This window comes from Microcebus murinus, chromosome 15 (genome assembly GCF_040939455.1).
Source record: "Microcebus murinus isolate Inina chromosome 15, M.murinus_Inina_mat1.0, whole genome shotgun sequence".
NCBI lineage: Eukaryota > Metazoa > Chordata > Mammalia > Primates > Cheirogaleidae > Microcebus > Microcebus murinus.
The window spans coordinates 54,130,536-54,151,402 of NC_134118.1; the positions used below are offsets into that span (position 1 = coordinate 54,130,536).

The 20,867-nt window shown below is 32.5% G+C and overlaps 1 protein-coding gene across 2 annotated transcripts in view; it reads left to right on the forward strand.

Annotated features, from left to right (window-relative positions):
- Positions 1–20,867, forward strand: part of SCLT1 (sodium channel and clathrin linker 1) — a 119,032-nt gene that overhangs the window by 19,213 nt on the left and 78,952 nt on the right. For both annotated transcript variants that reach the window (XR_001160833.3, XM_012791114.3), the window contains exons 5-9: positions 2,899–2,954; positions 5,054–5,189; positions 9,587–9,709; positions 12,130–12,195; positions 17,382–17,452. Coding sequence is in view for 1 of the 2 variants with exons in the window: in XM_012791114.3 (XP_012646568.1) it covers positions 2,899–2,954; positions 5,054–5,189; positions 9,587–9,709; positions 12,130–12,195; positions 17,382–17,452 (452 nt within the window). In the remaining variant the exon portion in view is untranslated. The remainder of the gene's footprint in view (positions 1–2,898; positions 2,955–5,053; positions 5,190–9,586; positions 9,710–12,129; positions 12,196–17,381; positions 17,453–20,867) is intronic.

The following is a 20,867-nucleotide window of genomic DNA, read 5'->3' on the forward strand; positions in this document are numbered from 1 at the left end:
CATGAGTGGATTAATAAAATGTGATATATGTATACCATGGGGTACTACTCAGCCATAAAAAACAATGGTGAAGTAACCTCCTTTATTATCCTGGATGGAGCTAGAGCCAATTCTTCTAAGTGAAGTATTACAAGAATGGAAAAACAAGCAACACATGTACTCACCATCAAATTGCTAGTAACTGATCAACACTTATGTGCACACATGAAAATAACATTCGTCAGGTGCCAGGCAGGTGGGAAGTGGGTAGAGGGGATGGGTAAATTCAGAACTCACAGGTACTAAGTCCAGTGTCTTAGGGATTGGTATGCTTGTTGCTCTGGCTTGGCAGTGCAAAGGCAATATAGGTAACCAAAATATTTGTACCCCTATAATATTATGAAATTTAAAAATAAATTTAAAAAATAAAATTAAAAAAAAGAAAAATAATAAAAACATCTAGAATAGAGGTTTAAAAAGTCTCTATGAGTTAAATCTATCAGTACTTGATGTTTAACCTTCTTGGTGTTTATAAAAGAAAAATAGATATATATAAAGTTAAAAAACAAGCCAATCTCCTATTTATCAATTAATGGATTGATGTATAGCTTTACTAAAAGAACACATAATGTTTACAACTGCTAAAAATAAAGTTAAATTTATTTAACTTTGCATTGGAATTATTGCATTACATTTGGAATTATTTAGACTTTTATTTCCAGGGTTATTCCTCTAATATGTAAACTTATGAAGCGATCATACAGATCCAAATTGAAAAAAAAAAAAACGTTTCTTTAAATTGTAATTCTGGTTTTATCATGAGTTAAGTAAGTCTTTTCCTGGTCTTTACCGTGTGCTTTTTAGCCTGCAGTCATTTAAATTTAAGCCAACTACAGTTATGCCTTTTAATATTTCTAATTAACAATGAATGAGCAACAGAAGACTCTCTTGTACAAATGGCATTTTACTTTTATTTTTAGAACTAGTGAATCTACAGTTTCTGCTGAATTCACTCTCTCTGAATTGCTATAATGACCTGTTATGTGTTTTTATTGTTATAACATAAAATAGCTAGTTATCTTAAAATTAAAATCTTTTAATTTTTTTATAATCTATTCATATATTTCTTTAATCAGCAATTTTACTAAGGTGTTAAGGTGTTTTTCCATTTGGCATTCTTTACCACCAGGGGTGATCACTCAATTAATAAGAGAGAAGAAGCTATAGTAGAAAGTCCAAAAGTCTATGATGATAAGAATAATTGCTACTTCTTTGAGAGAGAAAAAAAGATGTTGACAGCTATTTTTAAGAATAGTTGCTCAGATAGATGTTATTGCTTATTAGTAGGACTAGTTCTTATGACTAAAAATAGGATATCTTCAAAGCAGGAAAGGTACTACTGCAATTGTCTATATTAAAGATTTTCTGTAGAAAATGTAAATAGTATGGAAAAATTTGATGATGTGATAAGTAATCTGTAGATTTAATTTTCTTCCAAATATTAATTTTTTTGAACTATTAAATAATTTTTATGTGATTGTTATGTTCTCTGTTTAATCTTAGCTAATGAATATATATCCTACATAATTATTTAAAATTAATATTAATAAATACTTTTCAAGATACAGTGATAGTTTTACAACTTTTAAAGATCAATTTATTTAAAAATTATAAAGCTGGAACAATTGTACAATAAAATCTAAACCTCTTAGCATGTCAATCAAGACCCTGCACCTGCATCTCCAATTTTCTCTCTCACTGCATCACTCCATACATGTTTCACTGTTCAATTATCTAGTAGTGAATTAATTCATTTTGTTTTAATTGTGATTCAGGCGTAGCAGGGATCTTGGAAAAGTTCACCTTTCAAGCCAACTTTGTAGATAGAATTGGCTAATATTACTGATTTCTGAGATCAAGCTGCCTTGAGCTTCTCTGGTTGAAAGGGAGAGAGAAAAGCTTGGAGAACTGCCTGTTCCACCTGTTCGTTGCCAAGGTTTACTGCAGGCTTGGCTCCTCTCCTTTAGCCTAGGGTGCACAGTCAAGACTAATGGACATATCATGAGTTGATTACAGTTTTGTTTTAAGTGTGATTTTTTACACGGCCTTTTTTCCACTCTCCACTTGTCCAATCACTCTTACTGACTACTTATTTTGTGCCTTTTTGCTTTTACTCATATTTCTCCCTACTTGAAATGCTCTATCTTTCCTTTTGAAATCCTAAAGAAATAATGAACCCCTCAGAATGAATCCCTCAGAAATAATGAACCATACCCTCATCTCATTCGTTTTACAGGATGCATTTTACTCTTCATTGTATTTTAGCTAATGATGTTTTTAACCATCTTTCCTACTAAGAATATGTTAGTGACCATGTCTGTTTACTATAGCAGCCTTGTATAGCATAGAGAGTTTAGATAATTAATGAAGGTGGTGAATTGGAAACTGAATAAATGAGTGCTAAAAAAAGACCTCTGTTTTCTTCTTCACCATCAATATTTCATCTTTTGAAATACTAGAAAAATATACATACTTAATATGGGTGTCACCTAAACTGAAGTGAATTAATGAAAATATACATTCAGGATATAGGAATTATCTGGTATTTGTTATAGTCACGCACTGAAGAATATCACCTGTTTTTCACAGCTGCAAATCATAGGAATTATTAATATATTTATAACTATTTCTCACTGTGTTACATAAAATATTTTTATCATTTATATTCTATTCAAAATGAATGTTCTATTTTCTATATATTATTAAACTATCCATATTTAATATTCCTTGTTAGAAGTAAAGAATAAGTTTTTCTTATCTGTAGACTAGTGTCAGAATCTGATTGCCTACATATTAATGGACTGCTTAATAAAAAACTGATTCTCTATGTGTTGCCACATCATATTTTTATTATTTCAGAAACAGATGGGTGAGATGAAACTACAACTTGAAAATGTCATCAAGGAAAATGAAAGGTATCAATTAGCTATTGGCTCTTTTATTATCTTAGGTAACTTTTATTTTTGTTATTTGATATTTATACCTATGGTATAATGGTTCAGAGTATGGACTCTGGAGCCTAATTTCTGTTTGACTTCTGGCTCCATTACTTATTAGCCGCATGACACAGGACAAGTTATAATACTTTAACCTTTTTCTGCTTTATGTTCCTTATCTATAAATTGGAGCAAATAGCAGAACCTATTTCATAGGGCTAACTGTTAAGGGATAAATTAAGTGCTTGGAATAGGGTATATAATAAATACCTTAGAAATATTAGCAATCAATACTGTAGTCTATATATATTTTTATATATATTTTTATATATTTTATATAGTTTTATATATTTTAGGAAATATATTGATAAAATGAAAACTTGTCAGCCTAGAACCCAACTTAAGAACTGAAATGTTACCAATACTGGTGCATCTATCTATATTTTCCCATCCTCCATCTTCCTTCTGCCAAATGTAAACACTATCTTGAATTTTGTGTTTATCATTCCCTTGCTTTAAAAAATTTTTATAGTTATGCGTATATCAATATATTGTTTAGTTTTGCATTTTTAAAAACTATATAAAAATGGTATCATCTAGTGTTCTGGGACTTACTTTTTTCACTTAATATCATGCACAACTGCAAGAGTTTCAAGGGATGAAATTGGTGAGTCTATGAAAAACTATAGGGCAAAGACCAAGAAAAGAAAGAAATCCAGGGATATAAGCCTTCATCTGGGTACAGGTACATCTCACTATCCCACAAGAAATGGAGAGAGTTTTAAAAACTGAGCAGAGCTTGAACCATATTTACAGGGCTAGAAAGATAAAAGTTGAAATTCAGAGCCCATCAGACTTAACAGATTGCATCTCACAAACCTTCAGGTGTTGAATTGGGATAGCCTAGGAATGAGAGTGAGCCGAAAAGTAGACTAGTCCTAAAAAGAAACAGCTCTGAATTATCCGACTCTTTTATATTGGCATAAGGTGATCTGGGATTGGTAATGCCCCTAACCACCTGGAAAAAGAAAAGGAACACTTCTAAGTATGTCTTTTTAAAATTAGGAAATACTAATAATTATTAATAGCAATCTCAGTCCTTTCTTAGAAAGTAATTATTCTTTGTTGTTTGTTTCTAAAGTATTTATCACCTTACCTTTATTATATTTGATGAACTTTGTTTTTAATAAGTATGTTTTAAAAATTAAGCTTGAATTTTTCTAGTTTCAAAGGAAATTTGTAATATCAGTAGATAATGCTCTAAATGTTTTAGGTAGATGAATTTTGTTTCTTTTGTAATTTTCACCTTAAAATGTATTACTATAAATATTTTCTGCTTATACTTATGTAAAATAAGTGTTTTTCCTGTATTTTAGGACTTTTCTTCTCACATGTATATCATTTTGAATTAAAATAATCACTCTTTTAAATTTCACCTTCCTGTGGTATTTTTTCTTTTTGTGTTGTTTTAAAGTGTGAATTATCTGTAGTTTACCTTAATGTTAAGATTAAAGTTGAATTTAAGGCTTTCATTATTATGGTCAAGCTTATGTAAGGATATGCTAAAAAATAAAAGCTTCTAATAGTTTTGGTTTCGTGACCAGCAACCATTTTATCCTGCTCTGTTTATTAACTGGAACTAAGTAACAAATCTAATGAGTTTTGTAAAACTCACTGAAGAAACTAACAGTAATTCTATAAGATTTAATATGTAATTTTCATTTAATTGATTGGGTGAAACTATGATATTTTAAATTTTTTGGAGTGGCTTGTTTAATCATTTACTAAGATATAATATCTGAGTTTTACTTTTCTGAAAAATTAAAATCTCTAGATAACCTGAATTATACCTAAACTAATTATCAGTTAAATAAATTTGAAATTGTTATATAATCTTTTTATTCACATAGCACAATATTTAATGGTGATTAAACACTTCTCATTTTTTATTTGAGGTATACTTAAAAATTATTTTGCATATAGAATTATTTTTGACCCAAACGTTCATTTAATTAACCTCAAAGCAATAATGTTATTAAAATGAATTTAGATTATCATGTTAATTGTTTGTTCAAAAGGTTACACAATGAATTAAAAGATGTTATTGAAAAGCAATTGGAGGCCCTTCCCCTTGGCACAGAGATAAGAACTGATGTATGTACAGATGATGGAACAGTCGAGAACCTTCAAGAACAATTGCAACTAGCCAATCAAGTAAGTTACATGTATTTTTTACAATTATATACTCAATTAACAGAGCTTTAAATAATCTACATTAATTGTTATTTATAAATAACATAATAGCCAAATTTTAACAATTGATTTTCTATAATGCACAAGAATTGTTACAGGTTGCAGAACTTATAATAAATATCCTCATTTATAATATAAATGTTATAAATACATTATAGTTGCCAAATACATTTTTTAATTGAATCATGAAGTTTTTGACATTTTTTGTCTTATGATAATATTTTAATGTCAAAGGAAATTTAAAGGAAAAAATCAATTATCTCATTTCCCTAAATTTATACTTTTCTTTTTTTCCTTTTTGTTTTCTTCTGGCACTATTTTCTCTAATTTTCAAAGATTATATTATATTTTTATAAAGTTATACTTCTAGAACTAAACTTTTTCTCCTTTTTTCTTTTCTCAGTGATTGAAATCTTTGGCAAGCTATGTTATAAGAATCCTGTTTTTCAACACTGTAATATTTTGTGAATTTACATGTAAAGGAATTTTATTTGAATTTACAATTTTATATCCCAAGTGTCTCATATCTTGTATGGGTTTACATCTCCATTCTTCTCTTTGTGCCTCAGTTTCCTTATTTATAAATGGGAATTAAAAATTATGGATTGCAATTTTGATTTTATATATTGTCTGTGAAACGTCATGGTTTTATTCCTTGGAAATTTGGTTTTAGAATTCTTAACATTTGAAAGTGATGTTTTTAGTGCTATATTTAGCTTGATAAGGAACATGTATTTAAAACTGAATTTTTAAAAATATATGTAATGGTAGGAGTTTTAAAAAGTCATGGAGGAAAGAATTGATGAAGAAAGCATGTTCTTTGTTCTAGATTAGGAAGGATTTATAATTGTGTAGAAGTCAATGGAAATTAATTTAGACTTATAAATGCTTTCCGACCAGATATTAAATATGTCTTCAAAAGCTGTGGCACAATGTGCATTTCTTAATACTTCTGAAATGTTAAGAAATACATAAGACAATACTGACAAATTTTACTTGGGTTTATTACTTATACATATTTGTTTATGTATTGTTTTTAAAGGTCTGATAAAATACATACAATTGTATTGTTATCCATCACTGGATTGAAAGATCTTTGTATCGAACAATGAAAACTAGATGAATCTAAACTGAACAGATCAAAACTGAATTAAATACAATTTAGAGAATTGAGAGAAAAATAATTATTACACTATGCTTTATCTAAGTAATAAGCATACAACATTTAACTGTCTATTCAAATATCTTCATTCATTCCACCAATGTTTATTAGGTACCTGTTATATGCCAGGTACTATGCTAAGTATTGAGGATACAGTGGAGAATGTTGGTTCCTTCTTCCATGAAACATACAGGCTTTTGGAAGAAGTATACCAAGATGATGAAGTGTTGAGATTCTGGTCAGAATTCTTAAGTTTGGTCCCCATTCTATTTTCTATCTCTGTGATCTTGGGAAATTTCTTTGTACTTCACCTTCTTCACTTATATATGGGGATTATAATAATTCTTATCTTAGGGGGTTTTATGGTAATTAAATGAAAAAAATCCCCATAAAGCATTTAGTGCAATGCCAAGCACATATTTAAGCTAATAAATGTGCATATTATTTTTTGTCATCATTTTTGTCATCATCATTACTGACTAGCAAGACTGGCAAATAAGAATTAAAATTATGTGCAGAAGATTCCGGGTAGAGCAAATATATTGCTTTAGGAGCCAATACCAGTAGTACAATATAAGTACCTAACTTAATATTTTTACTTTGGAATATTTTGTTCTACTACAGTAGTGTGATTTATAAAAATTTGTAAAAATGTTCATATCCTTTGACTAAGTAATTAGATAATGATACCTCGTAGATTCTAGGAATTTGTTCTAAAGAAGTGTATATTTTTTATGACTGAGTAGTACTCCATGGTATGATATTAATTCTTTATTGAGGGTCTTCTATGTGCAAGGCATCTATTTAACCAACAGAACTCGTACTATGTGCTCTTCTGAGAAGCTGGATGTACTTTGTCAGACACCGACTGAATATCACATGTACTAGACATAGAAATCTTTGCTTTATAACTACAAACTCTCATCCAAAGGTCTCTCCTATTCACCACTGTATTTTCAGCAACTAGCTCAATGCCCGACATGTAATAAACGCTCACTAAATATATATTATATAATGAAGTATATCAATTTATAGTATGCCTCTAAAAAGAAAGAACGGCTTAAAACTAAAGTGGATTGCCATAAAAAAAGAAGTGTAGTAAGAACTTACAAATAAATATACTCATAATATTTATAATACTAAATTGGAGTTAGATTAAAAACCTTAAATTATAGCTTGTCCAAATATATATACACACACACACACATACATACATACAGTGGTTCTCAGATTTTGTGTACATTGTAATCACTTGAGGACTTCTGGAAACACAGATTGCTGCCCTGTACTAGCCCCTTCCCCAAGTTTCTGATTCAAGAAGTTTGGGATAGAGCTCAATAATTTGCATCTCTTACAGTTCGGAAGTAATGCTGGTAATGCTGGTCCATTGAGAACCACTGCTCTAGGAGAATTTGGATTTTGTAATTAGTAGTCCAGGTGATGTTTGTCATCAGGCAGGTTTGGGAAACAGTGGGAGCTTTTGAGGTATGAGGCATTTTTATGACAATTCTACTGAAAGGAAAACTGGGTCTTAAGGAAATGAAGAGAATTGTCTAGGATCAATAAGCCAGAAATTAGGGATCCAACTCAAGTCTTCTGGCTCCAGATTCTGGGGTTATCTACAAATTTTAAAGCTGTTTGTTTTTAAAATTTAAAAAATTTTTAATTTGCATACAAATTTAAGAAGTTTTAGGCAAAACTAATCTGTGGTGTTAGAAGACAGGATAATGGTTATTTGGGGGGGATTGTAGTAACTGGACGAGGTCACAAGAGGGGCATCTGGCTTCTGGGTAGTGGTAATAATGTTCTTTCTCTCAAACTGGGTGCTGGTTACCCAAGTGCTCTCACTTTGTAAAAATTCATGCTTTGAGCATTTCTGAATGCATGTTATACCTCACTAATAGTTTCATAAAACTTATAAACCTATATTTATTTTAAATGTATAATCTTCATGTTCTAAAAATGTTTCTGTTTTCACTACATCTTCTTACTAATCCAAGAGAGTAGATTAGCTCTGATTTGGGATTTTTAAAGCTTGGGCTTTACAGAAAAGGTGATGAAGGTTTCTTCCTGTCTCTTGTCAACAACTTGCTAAGAGACCCTAGGCAAGTTGCCTAGACCTTAGTCTCCACTTCCCTAATAAGGCAATAATGATTTCTACCTAGTAGGTTAGCCTTTCTCAACCTTTGTCCAGGGCACCTCTTCAGAACACTTAAAAATTATTTAGGACCCCAAAGAGCTTTTTGGTTTCATTTATCAATATTTATTGTATTACAATTATAAGTGGGACTTTTTTAAACCCAAATGCAAGCATATGCACGCATTCCTTTAGCCCTCAGAACAATGACGACACCATTATCATATAAACCTTAGAAAACTCCACTGTATATTTGTGAAAGCATGAGAGTGAAAAAGGCAAATAATATGTCATATTATTCTGAACATAATTTTAACCTCAAAGTTAAAATTGAGTACTCTCACTTTGAGACACTTTGAGTACTCTCAAAGTGTCTAACAGTTCCCATACCACACTTCAATAATGCTATATACAAAGAATAATGACCTGAGATAATTTTCATTATAAAATGCCAAGTGAAAATAGTATAGTGCACATAGTACACTATATGATTCCTAATTTTGATAAAAGAGAGAAAATTCCAAAATCTCCCCTGGAATTACATTTATAAACGTGAATAGAGACAACATTTATAAAGACGATTATATCTAGATGTTAATAATATTTATCAGGTGATTAAATTATACCAATTCTTATTATGTTCTCTATTTTTCTGTATTTTCCTAATTTTCTACAATGAAAATTTATTATTTTTCCCATCAGAAAAGCAATTGTACTTTGCTAGGGGAGAGTTTTCTTCTTCAGCAGTTTCTAAGGCTTATACTTTTTGGGGAACAAGGAGAGTCATTTAAATCTGTGTATCTGTTAAGGCATTTTAGCTAAATCTGAGTAAAAGCAATTTCAAAATAAGGAACTTTTTGTCTTTAGGTTTATTCTCTAAATTATTAATATAATTTCATATCATCAAAAACATTACAACTATAATACCATCTTTACACAGTTCTGTTTTTGTTTTGTGACTTTACAAGAACTCATTCTGTAAAAGATTACGATATTCATACTATGCAATAAATGGCCCACTAATAATTTAATGAATTATCAAATGTTTTTGTTTTATAGGAGAAAACCCAGGCTGTGGAACTCTGGCAGACTGTTTCTCAGGAGTTGGACAAACTGCAGAAAGTTTACCAGGAGCATATGACTGAGGTCCAGATTCATGTATTGGAAAGTCAAAAACATAAGGTGATCTTGGATTTCACGGTTTCCTTGTACATAAGTAAAAAGTTGCATTCTGAAGGAACTGTTTTGGAGAAGAATGCCTAGCTCTCTACTATGTTATTTATGTTCATAACAAATATTAATAGATCTTTGTTGGTTAAAAATCTCTTGAACAGGGCCAGGCGCCGTGGCTCACGCGTGTAATCCTAGCACTCTGGGAGGCCAAGGCGGGAGGATTGCTAAAGGTCAGGAGTTCAAGACCAACCTGAGCAAGAGCAAGAACCCATCTCTACTAAAAATAGAAAGAAATTAATTGACCAACTAAAAATATATAGAAAAATTAGCTGGTCATGGTGATACATGCCTGTAGTCCCAGCTACTTGGGAGGCTGAGGCAGGAGAATTGCTTGAGCCCAGGAATTTGAGCTTGCTGTGAGCTAGACTGATGCCACGGGATACTAGCCCAGGGAACAGAATGAGACTCTGTCTCAAAAAAAAAGAAAAAAAAATCTCTTGAACAGGTAAGATAATTAAAGCACTGATGAGTATACATTCGGTTCTATAATGTGATTTAGCAATGAAAGCTATATTTAGTTCTAAGAAGCAGGTGTGAGATTACTTTGTATAAATGAACCTACAAAGCTTTTATTTGCTTGATTTCTTACCTGATTTAAAACAAAACTGTGAATTAGGTTATGTCCTGTGAAGAAACCTGCTATACGTACAGTGACAATGCTATGTAAAATAAAAATGTTAACACTCATAAATGTGACTTATTTCTAAAATAGATATCAACTTTGTCTACCATAAATTGGTCAGAATAGAATTTTATAATAGGAAGGGATCGTAATGGTTGTTAAAGACTTTTTTCTATCCGAAGCAAGAATCGTTTTACACTCTTTCAAAGTGGACATCTAGCTTTTACTTTACACCTCTATTGACAAGAACTCACTATCTCACAATACCATCCATATATTCCATTGAGAAATCTGCCTCCTTTATTCTTCCATTAATTCTTTTATTGTTAAGTGCATTGAGCTCCATGGAGAAATTCCAGTTCTGACCTCTTTTCTATATATTTTCAGAGCTATTCTTTAAATAAGTTGGTTGTCATACCTCTCTTCAACTCTCATTTGTAGACTTCAAATCCTAATTTATGAATGTTCCTATTATTATCATTATAATTGGGAATTTCTGCCTGAAGAAATCATAATAATACTTAAATGGTGCGTTTACAGTTTACAAAATGATTTTTCTCTACGTGCCTGGTTTGAAAATAACCCACATGCAGTCTAATGTATTGGACTTTTGCTTCCAAGATCTAGAAACCATCCTTTATGGGCTGTTTTCTCATTTAGGTCAATCAACTAAGCCCATGAGATTTTTTTTCACCTGTACTGTAGCTATGCAGTTAGGATACTATAGCTGTGCAATTAGGATACTGTATGTAGCTGTGCAGTTAGGGTTTGTTCTTTTGTTTGATTGTTCAGTATAAAACTTTATAAATAACACTTCATTCTTATTTATTTAATTATTAATCTTTAATTCTGTCATCTAGCATTTTAACAGCCTCTCCCAACTTTGTGTGGTATACACAGATAATGTTTAATAGAGTCATACTGAGAAATCAAACACAATTTCAAACTTGTGAAGCATGAGGATTTTTTTTTTTAAAGGGGGTGGGCAGTAACTCCTGTGCTATGGTTTGTACTATAGGTTTTGAGTAAGGTTTGAATGTGGTTTTCCAATTTTTTTTTTTTTTTTTTTGAGTCAGAATCTCATTCTGTTGCCCAGGCTAGAGTGAGTGCTGTGGCGTCAGCCTAGCTCACAGCAACCTCAAACTTCTGAGCTCAAGTGATTCTACCACCTCAGCCTCCAAGTAGCTGGGACTACAGGCATGCACCGCCATGCCCGGCTAATTTTTTCTATATATTTTTAGTTGGCCAATTAATTTCTTTCTATTTTAGTAGAGACAGGGTCTGGCTATTGCTCAGGCTGGTTTCAAACTCCTGACTTTGAGTGATCCTCTCGCCTCGGCCTCCCAGAGTGCTAGGATTACAGGCATGAGCCACTGTGCCCGGCCTGGTTTTCCAGTATTGGATAAGGTCTTTCTAGCATTTGGAATTTCTAATAACTTATCGTTTTTGCTAATATATTTCTTTGAGTTTTAAAATAGTGTTTACTAATGGATTGATTTCTAGAAATAATGATTTGACATAAAACATATGTAGCTATATTACTTTCAGCATTGCCACTTTATGTAATTCTTTAATCATTTAAAAAATTTTTATGGTCTTCAACTATTAATTCACACAGTAATAGAAGAAACACTACTGATTTCGTCTAAATGTAGGCATAAAGATTTTAGATTTGATTTTCGTTTAATTTTAAATAGGGGTGGTACAGAAAATGCTATTTATATATTCTCCTACCTTCTTACTGTAGGATCAACTGACCAATTATAAACACCTGACCAAGCAACTTCATGTTAGTAAGGAGAACACAGAAAAGGTAAGTGAAAATAACCATTTAGTATACTTGTTTAAAACATCAACTAGAAATTGTTACTATAGATAGTTTGTTTATGTAAATGTAACTCAAGAACAACAACAAAACACATTGCATGAAATTAAAATAGGTAAGCAGTATTCTTTTCTCTTTTATATTTTTCTTTCACATTCAGTAGCATGACATAGTTCAAAGTACCTTTTGTAAATCTGACTAACATCTATCTGAAATATATCTTTTTTTTTTTTTTTTAAATATATCTTAATCTGAAAATCCACTTAGGGTCTTTAGTAAGATCTCCTAAAACTAATCTAGACTGCAAACTCCTTAAGAATACAGCACATGCTTTATTCTTTGTATTTTCTCCAGCACAGTGCTTGGTATTTGATAAGAATAGTGTAACTGTTTAATGAATACCCCATTTCCTAAAAAATTTTAAGAAACTAAGAACCATATGTTAGTTAATTAACTACCAGTACTAACTTTAGTACTCCTAAATTTCTCTATAATTTTTTCCTAAATTAGCCCTTCCATTAGCCTTTTTATTCTTTTACTTTTGTTTTCTTTATTTTCTTGGAATTTTATTTTTACCTCATTGTTGACTAATAGGGTTATGACACACTAGGTAATTCCTCTTCCCTTTCCTCATTCTTGCTTAGTTACTCTGCCAATTCTTGCCAATAACTAATAAAAATGTCTTTAGGAGTGGAGTTGTGTTCATCAAAAGTACTGTGTTTCTCTGAAAATAAGACAGGGTCTTATATTTAATTTTCCTCAAGAAGACACCTTACGGCTTATTTTCAGGGGATGTGTTATTTTTTTTAAGTACGGTACAAGCATCTACATTGATTCAAATATAGTTAAGTCATCTTCTTCTGGAACATCATCATAACTCTCCAAACCCCGAATTCCATCCTGAATTTCTTGCTACTCTATTTCCTTTAGAACCATTGGCTGCAATCTCTCATGTCAAGCAACAGAGCTCTCATTAAATGAGCAAGGCTGGCTTATTTATCAGAGATCCAGTGAGCACTGGGTCCAATCTACACAGTGGAGCAGAAATGATCTCTCTGGGCTCAGTAGGAGACTGTTTGCTGAAGCGTTTCCCCTATCCCTTGGTGTTTATGGGTGGTGAGAGAGGCCCACAGTGCTGAGTAAAATGGCATCCACAGCTTTACTTCTTCCTCCTGGGGACACACAATACCTAAAGCAGAGCTTCCTGCTCCTCACTTTGTTGAGGAGACTTTCCCCTCAAAGCCTCAGCTTGCAGCACGCACAGGATGGCCGTGACCTGACAGGGGGAGCCGACCTTGTTGGTGGGGCAGCCCACACCTTTCAGGTTACCTCTAGGATAGTAGCTGTCACGATGGGGAAGATGAGAAAGGCTGCTTGTCTTTACCTCTCCACAACGAAATGCATGGGTTGTGCAGATACGCTGCTGTGTAGCCACACCTGTCACTAGGTCTTATTTTCGGGTAGGGCTTATATTGTGCAAATGCTTAGAAATCCTGCTAGGGCTTATTTTATGGGTAGGTTTTATTTTTGGGGAAACACAGTAGTTTATCCAATTCTACATTAAATTTTTTTCTTTTTTCACCATGTAAAAAATTATTAAACCAATCTCTCCCTATTTTCCTTGTGTTAACATTTGGAATTTCTAATTATGTACAGTTTTTGGTAATATACTTTTTAGAGTTTTAAAATACTAGTAAAGTGTTCGAGAACAAAAGGATTACTGATTCCATAATTAAGGTATTTTTTGACTTGATATAATTCTACATGGAACTAATAATTAAGCGAACATCACAGTTATTCATTCTTTCAGTATGTCTCCTAGAATTGTGGGAATTATATAATCCTTTGATGTCTCATACCATAGAGCTGCTATTTTATTATAAACAACCCCAAATGATTTTGATGAAAGAAGTCATGGGAAAAGGATGTTTGAGTATTCCCAGGGATGTATTCCCAGGGAATACATTAAAAATTTCTAAGGCAGAAGAATTCATAATTTAAGGCCAAGCTAAGTGTAATAAACTATGGATACCATAAAACCAATATAGTAATGGCAATATGTATAAAAGTGAATATTATAAAAAGCAAAGATAAGACTATACAGGTAGTAATAATAAAGGAAAATGGTTAAGATAATACATATAATGGATATCAAATAAGACTAGTAAGTGTAAAGGGAGCAAGCTAAGTGCTTATAAAGATCTTGTACATCTCAGAGCACATTCATAACATAGGCAGAGGAGCAAGTTTGAGTCAAGATCAAACTTGAAGAAAAGTGCCCTTTAAAAATCAAGGAATTTCTATTAAAAAGTTTTCTGATTACGTGAATAAACTCATTAAATAAATAGGTTCCTATAGATGTACAATAAATTGATGAGTATGTAATGAGTAAATAAAATATTCTTCAATATAACTTGAGCAACATGGCAAAGTAGGAAACCCTGAACCCTCTTTATCCTTATAAATATGCCAATTCAGCAACAATTCATGGACAAATTCCCTTTGCGAGAAATAAGAAACTAATTGAAAGGTTCTCACATCCCGGGAGATAATAAAACCAGGCTCACCAAAGCTAGTAGGGAGATTCTGACAAGCTCTTGCTAGAGACCCTGCCCATGGTGCATTTCCATATGATCAAAAAGAGACCCTCTTCACCCAGAAGAGGGAAGAGATTAGTATGTTCAGCTTACTCAATTCTGACTGAAAAATTAAAATTGAGCAAACTTTCCACTCAATGGATGCCAAAAACATTGTGCCCAAATTAAATGTAGACAAGAGCAGAGCTTTCAATTACAATTTTAAGCAAGTGGGATCAAGATCCTGAAGCATTTCTTTAAAGAATTGTAACAGGAGATGAAACATGGCTTTACTAGCACATTCCTGAAGACAAAGCTTAATTAAAGCAATTGCTACCAAGACGTAGAAGTAGTCCACTCAAAGCAAAGCAGAGTGGTCAAGAACAAAGATCATGGCAACATTTGGGATGCTCCAGGCATTTTGCCTGTTGACTTTCTAGAAGACCAAAGAATGATAGCATCTGCTTATTATGAGAGTGTTTTGAGAAAGTTAGCCAAAGCTGTAGCAGAAAAATACATGGGAAAGCTTCACCAGAGAGTCCTTTTTGACCACATTGACCAACATTGCTCCTACTCATTTCTGTCATCCAACAAGGGCAATTTGGTGAAAGTTTCAATGGGAAATCATTAGACGTCCGCTTTACAGTCCTGATTTGGCTCCTTTTGATTTCGGTTTGTTTCATAATCTTAATATATAAAGGATACCCATTTTTCTTCAGTTCATAATGTAAAAAAGACCATATTGACATGATTAAATTTCCAAGACCTTCATTTCCTTAAGGTTGGACTGAATGGCTGGTATCATCACTTACAAAAGTGTCTTGACCTTGATGGAGCTTATGTTGAGAAATAAAGTTTATATTTTTTATTTTTATATTTTAATTCCATTTTTCCACAAGTTTGCTGAAGTCCACTCATATAGGTTCTCTAAGTTTCAAACATGTATCATTCATAAAAACACTGGCAACTTGGTAAAACAGGACTGATATATGAATTAATCAGTGCATAAGGTGCTAAAATAGATGATTGAAAGGGATGCTTCCCTATACCTTTATGAATCTCTAAATTCTAGAATATTAATATAGTATATAATTTTCATTGTGATCATAAGTATATAACAACAAAGTCATATTCAAATGCAGTTGTGGAGCTCCTATTAGACTTGCTAGCAAGTTAAGTATGTTGGTTCCCAACATTAGGTTATTAAAATGCATAATTTCAGTTTTTACTTCTGCTAATTATTCTGTTACTATCTTTGAGGTGTTCCCAAATGTTCAAAAACACAAATGTTAGTTATGCTAGTACCAAGACAGCATATATAATAAAACTGTAATGATAACCTGTGATGTATTAAATCATGTGCCAGGAACTGGGAGTTCTAAGAGAAGCTAATCCTCAAAAAAGGCTCATATTATAGCCAGGAATAGTCTTTAAGTGTATTTAAATATGATGCATTATGCTCTGTAAAGGTATACATACAGTTTTATCAAAATTCAGAAGGGGAAACAGTTAATTCTGCCTGAGAGTGAGTGAACCACACGGGGTATTGAGGGATGAATGCAGGCATAATGATGACATTCTAGGCATAGGGAAGTATAAGAGTCTCTTAAAAATATGAAGTCAATGAAATTGGGTAGAACATGAGAGAAACACAATGAAAGCTGTCTCGGGGACTTTAGCTGGAGAGATGTAAATATGATCTGTTGGGATAGGACTAAAGCAAGACTATCAGTCAGGAAGTAATGATAATATATAAAGCAAAGAGGTAAGGAATTTGTACCATTGTGGTAAAAACACCACTTATGGAAGAAAAATAATTCCCTTAGAAAAAATTTTTCTAGACTGGCTCAATAGTAGTGGGTTATCAGAACCTATTAACATTAGTGTAACTAAAAGTTGGTTTACAACCCCCCCCCCACTGCTAAATTTGACTGGCTAAAAAAAAGTTTTTCTACATTTAAAAGATTATATCTTACTTTGAATTCTTCCACAAGCTAACCCTGAGGAAAGAGTTCCAAAAGAAATTATTTATTCAAAAAGTAATACCAGGAAGGGAGCACCAGTAGGATAGGGGGGAAATGAGACCAAGAAAGAACAAGAAGACAGCCAATAATGGGTTTTTAAAAATCAAATTAACATTGTAACTGAAACTTAATCCTACTAATAAATTCTGAAGACAGTATAGAATAGACCTAAGTTATTCCATACATGGGGCAAGGGAGTTTGGGTTATTTATATACCAGTTCCCTTCAGTCACATCGGGCTGCTCCAGAGCAAGGTGGGACATTAATTCTGTAACACTTGCAGCTTTTTGCATGGAGGGATGAGGAAAGGAGTTTCAGATAACCACAGAAAGCCATGAGACACAGAAATAAATACAGGTATCGGTAGTTTGAAGTGAAGCAGGTATTATCCACTGAAGTATTAAAGGCAAGGCAAGATGCCAGGGTTACATTTTATCCTCAAAAAATCTAATCATCATGAATCTCACTTCATTTTTTTCCTACTTGTATACCATATGATTAATCTTTAAAATATAGTTTTTAAATGTTCTAATACTGATTGTTTCTGTTCTTTTTGTGTGTGTGTGTGTGGCAGGCTAACGAACACATTCTGAAAACGATATCTGAACAAACTGCGCAAATTGAGCAACTCCGAAAGCAACTTAGGTATTTTCAAAAGTGAATTTGTTGTTTTATTATTAATTCTTTTTTCAGGGGAGCTGAAATAATGACATGATTTTTCCCAGGACTTTTTTTTCCTTCCATTTTATTAAGCTTTTGTCAATAGCTTTTTAATGTATGATCTTTCAGGACAGAAAGAGACCGAAATAAATATTATCAGTCAGGAGGTAACTATGATATACAGTCTGCACTCTGTATCCATAAGTTCTATATTCATAGGTTCCATATTCATAGATTCAACCAACCACGGATTGAAAATATTAAAAAACATAGAAAATAAAAATTTTAAAGAATATAGTATAACAACCATTTACATAGCATTCACAATGTACTGAATATTATAAATAATGTAGAGATAATTTAAAGTATACAGGAGGATGTGCATAGGCCATACACAAATACTACACCATTTTATATAAGTAACTTGAGCGTCTGTGTACTTACAAGAGGCCCTGGAACCAATCCCCTTCAGATACTGAGGGATGAGTATGTATGTTAAGATTTGTACCATGATGGTAAAACTGGTGGTTATGGAAGAAAGCTAATTTCCTTGGGAAAAATTTTTCTGCATATAGAAGACTATTTCATATCTTCCTTTGGATTCCCACCTGGGTAGACACTGAGAAAAGGATTCCAAAACCTATCGTTTCTTTAGGACGTAATACCAAGAAGCACCAATAGGGGAGTGGGGAAGTGAGACAAGTGAAGGGAAAAAGCAGGCAGCAATAAAGGATTTTTTAAAAATCTAGCAACTTAATACTGTTCATATATATTGTGGTCCATTCATTTAATAATCATTGCATTAATAGATTTAATAGGGAAATCTGCAAGGGACAAAAAAAAATTTTTCACTTTTATTCTTTTTAGTCATAATCTTAAAATTCATAAGAATTTTAGTCAGAAAAGGTTTTGTTCTCTAATACAGTCATTTAAAAATATTGTTAAATTATAATATGTTATTGTTTGTTAAATGAACTTAGCTATTTAGTTATTCTCACATCATGTATTTTTTCCTCACATAGTAATGTATTGTTTTAAAAAAAAAGTTTTATTTTTCAAGGTTTTATGCACCATCTTTTATACTTTGATTTTATTACCTTCATCCTTTTTTTAAATATAATTTAAATAAGTTTACTCTTTTTCTAGACATTTCTACTTGTGGACTCTTACTTAGTCCTCCTTATTTCTTTAAATATTATTGATTTTACAGCTTAAAATAGCAATGATTTATTTAATTGCAAAATCTTCCTCTTTTTTCCAAAATGAATACAGTTTTCTAAATTATCAAATGAAAGTATGTCAAATGGCAATGGTATTCTGATGCTAACTACCCAGAGTTAGTCCACATTATATAGGTTAAAGGCACAGTCCCCAACAAGACTGCCCTCACTCAGACACTAGCCACAAGTTTGGGGGTCCCCAGGCCATCCTCACTTCTGAGCAACTGGCTACAAATAGTGACATTCCCACCAGCACCTCAGGTGCAATAATCCTCTAGAGTGACTAGTGGAACTCTGAAAAACACTATATTTTTATTATTATAATTTTATTTTAAAAGGTATAAATCAGGACCAGCCAAGAGAAGAGATCTATAGGGTGAGGTCTAGGAAAGTCCCAAAGTGAAAGCTTTCATGTCTTCTGCTCATGCAATTAGAGCATGTCATCCTCCTAGGACATCAGTGTCTTCACAAAACAGGAAGCAAGCTCTGTGTCCAGAGTTTTCACTGGGGTTTATTACATGTATATGATTGATTAAATCACTAGGTACATTACTGAACTCCATCTCGGCCTCCCTCCCGTCCCTGGAGATCAGAAGGTCAGGCCTATATCCTATGGCTCAAAGCCTCAGTACTCTAATCACATGGTTGTTTTTTCCAACATGCCAGCCTCCATCCTGAAGCTGTCTAGAAGCCTACCATGAATCATTCTGTCAGCATAAACTCAGGTGTGGTCCCAGGGTTTGTTACATGAATAACAAAAATAATTCTGTCACCTAGGACAAGGTTTATAAGCTCTAGCCTTGGAACCCAGGACAAAGACCAGACAGATTATTATACAACACAGATAATACAATATAAATTATGGGCCGGGTACAGTGGCTCATGCCTGTAATCCTAGCACTTTGGGAGACTAAGGTGGGAGGATCAGTTGAGCCCAGGAGTTCAAGGCCAGCATGGATAACATAGACTCTATCTCTGCAAAAAAAAAAAATAGAAAACTTAGCCATGCGTGGTGGTGCATGCCTTTAGTCCTAACTACTTAGGTGGCTGAGGCAGGAGGATTGCTTGAGCCTAGGAGTCTGAGGCTGCAGTGAGGTATGATCATGCCACTGCACTCTAGCCTGAGTGACAGAGTGAGACCCTGTCTCTAAAAATAAATAAATAAATAAAAATTATGGTGCAACATAAGCAAAAAATGAAAATCTCATTCCATTATTTAGAGATAACTATTGTTAATTTTTAAATGTATAATTTAGATTTATATATATATTTGAGTATTTTGGTTAAAATGGGATAATATAAACACTGTTTGATAGTGTAGATTTTTCACTTACTGATATATGAACATCACATCAATGTCATTCTTCATGTTGCATCATATACTGTTATATGGATGTGCTATATTTATTACTGAAAGTCTTATTTACTGCCCACTGTTATGCCTATTTCATCTTTAGTAGAGTAACTTTTGTAGGCTGCCTAATCATTAAACAACAGAATTAAAACAGTATTAGAACAGTAAGTATATAATAAACAGCCCCAAGTTAGTCTTGGTTATTATTTTTATTATTAAATATTTTAATTAGTACTATTCAGAAAATTTAAGTAAAAACTTATCTGGTTTAAGATATTTTTTAAAAAGGCTATCTTGGGTGAACATTTTGTTATAATTTTGTTAAAACTTTTCTTTTAAAGTTGTTTTGTAATAAAAACACTAGATATTGAAGTAAAAACTGGCAGAAATATAAGACATGGTAGACAAATCCAAAATCATAGTAAAGATTTCAACATTTCAGCAGGAATAAGTAGATAATCAATAAACATAATATCTAAGTAAAATTTATAGTATCTTAGGAGGCAGTAAGTACTACACAAAAATGAGAAAAATGTATCAGAACAAGCAAAGTCTGGAATGCTCGGGGTGATTATGGGATTGCAGTTTTAAATAGATTATTCAGAGTCATCCTTAGTGATTGGTTGAGATTTAAGCAAAGTGATGAAGGATGTAAACAAATTAGATGTACAATATAGAGACAAAGTGTTCCAAGTAAAGAACTAGCCACTTCAAAGGTGGATATGTAATTGAGGAACAGCAAGGAAGCTGGATGTTTCTGTTATCTATTGCTGAGTAACAAACCATTCCAAAACATTGTGGCTCAAAGCAATAATTTATTTAGATT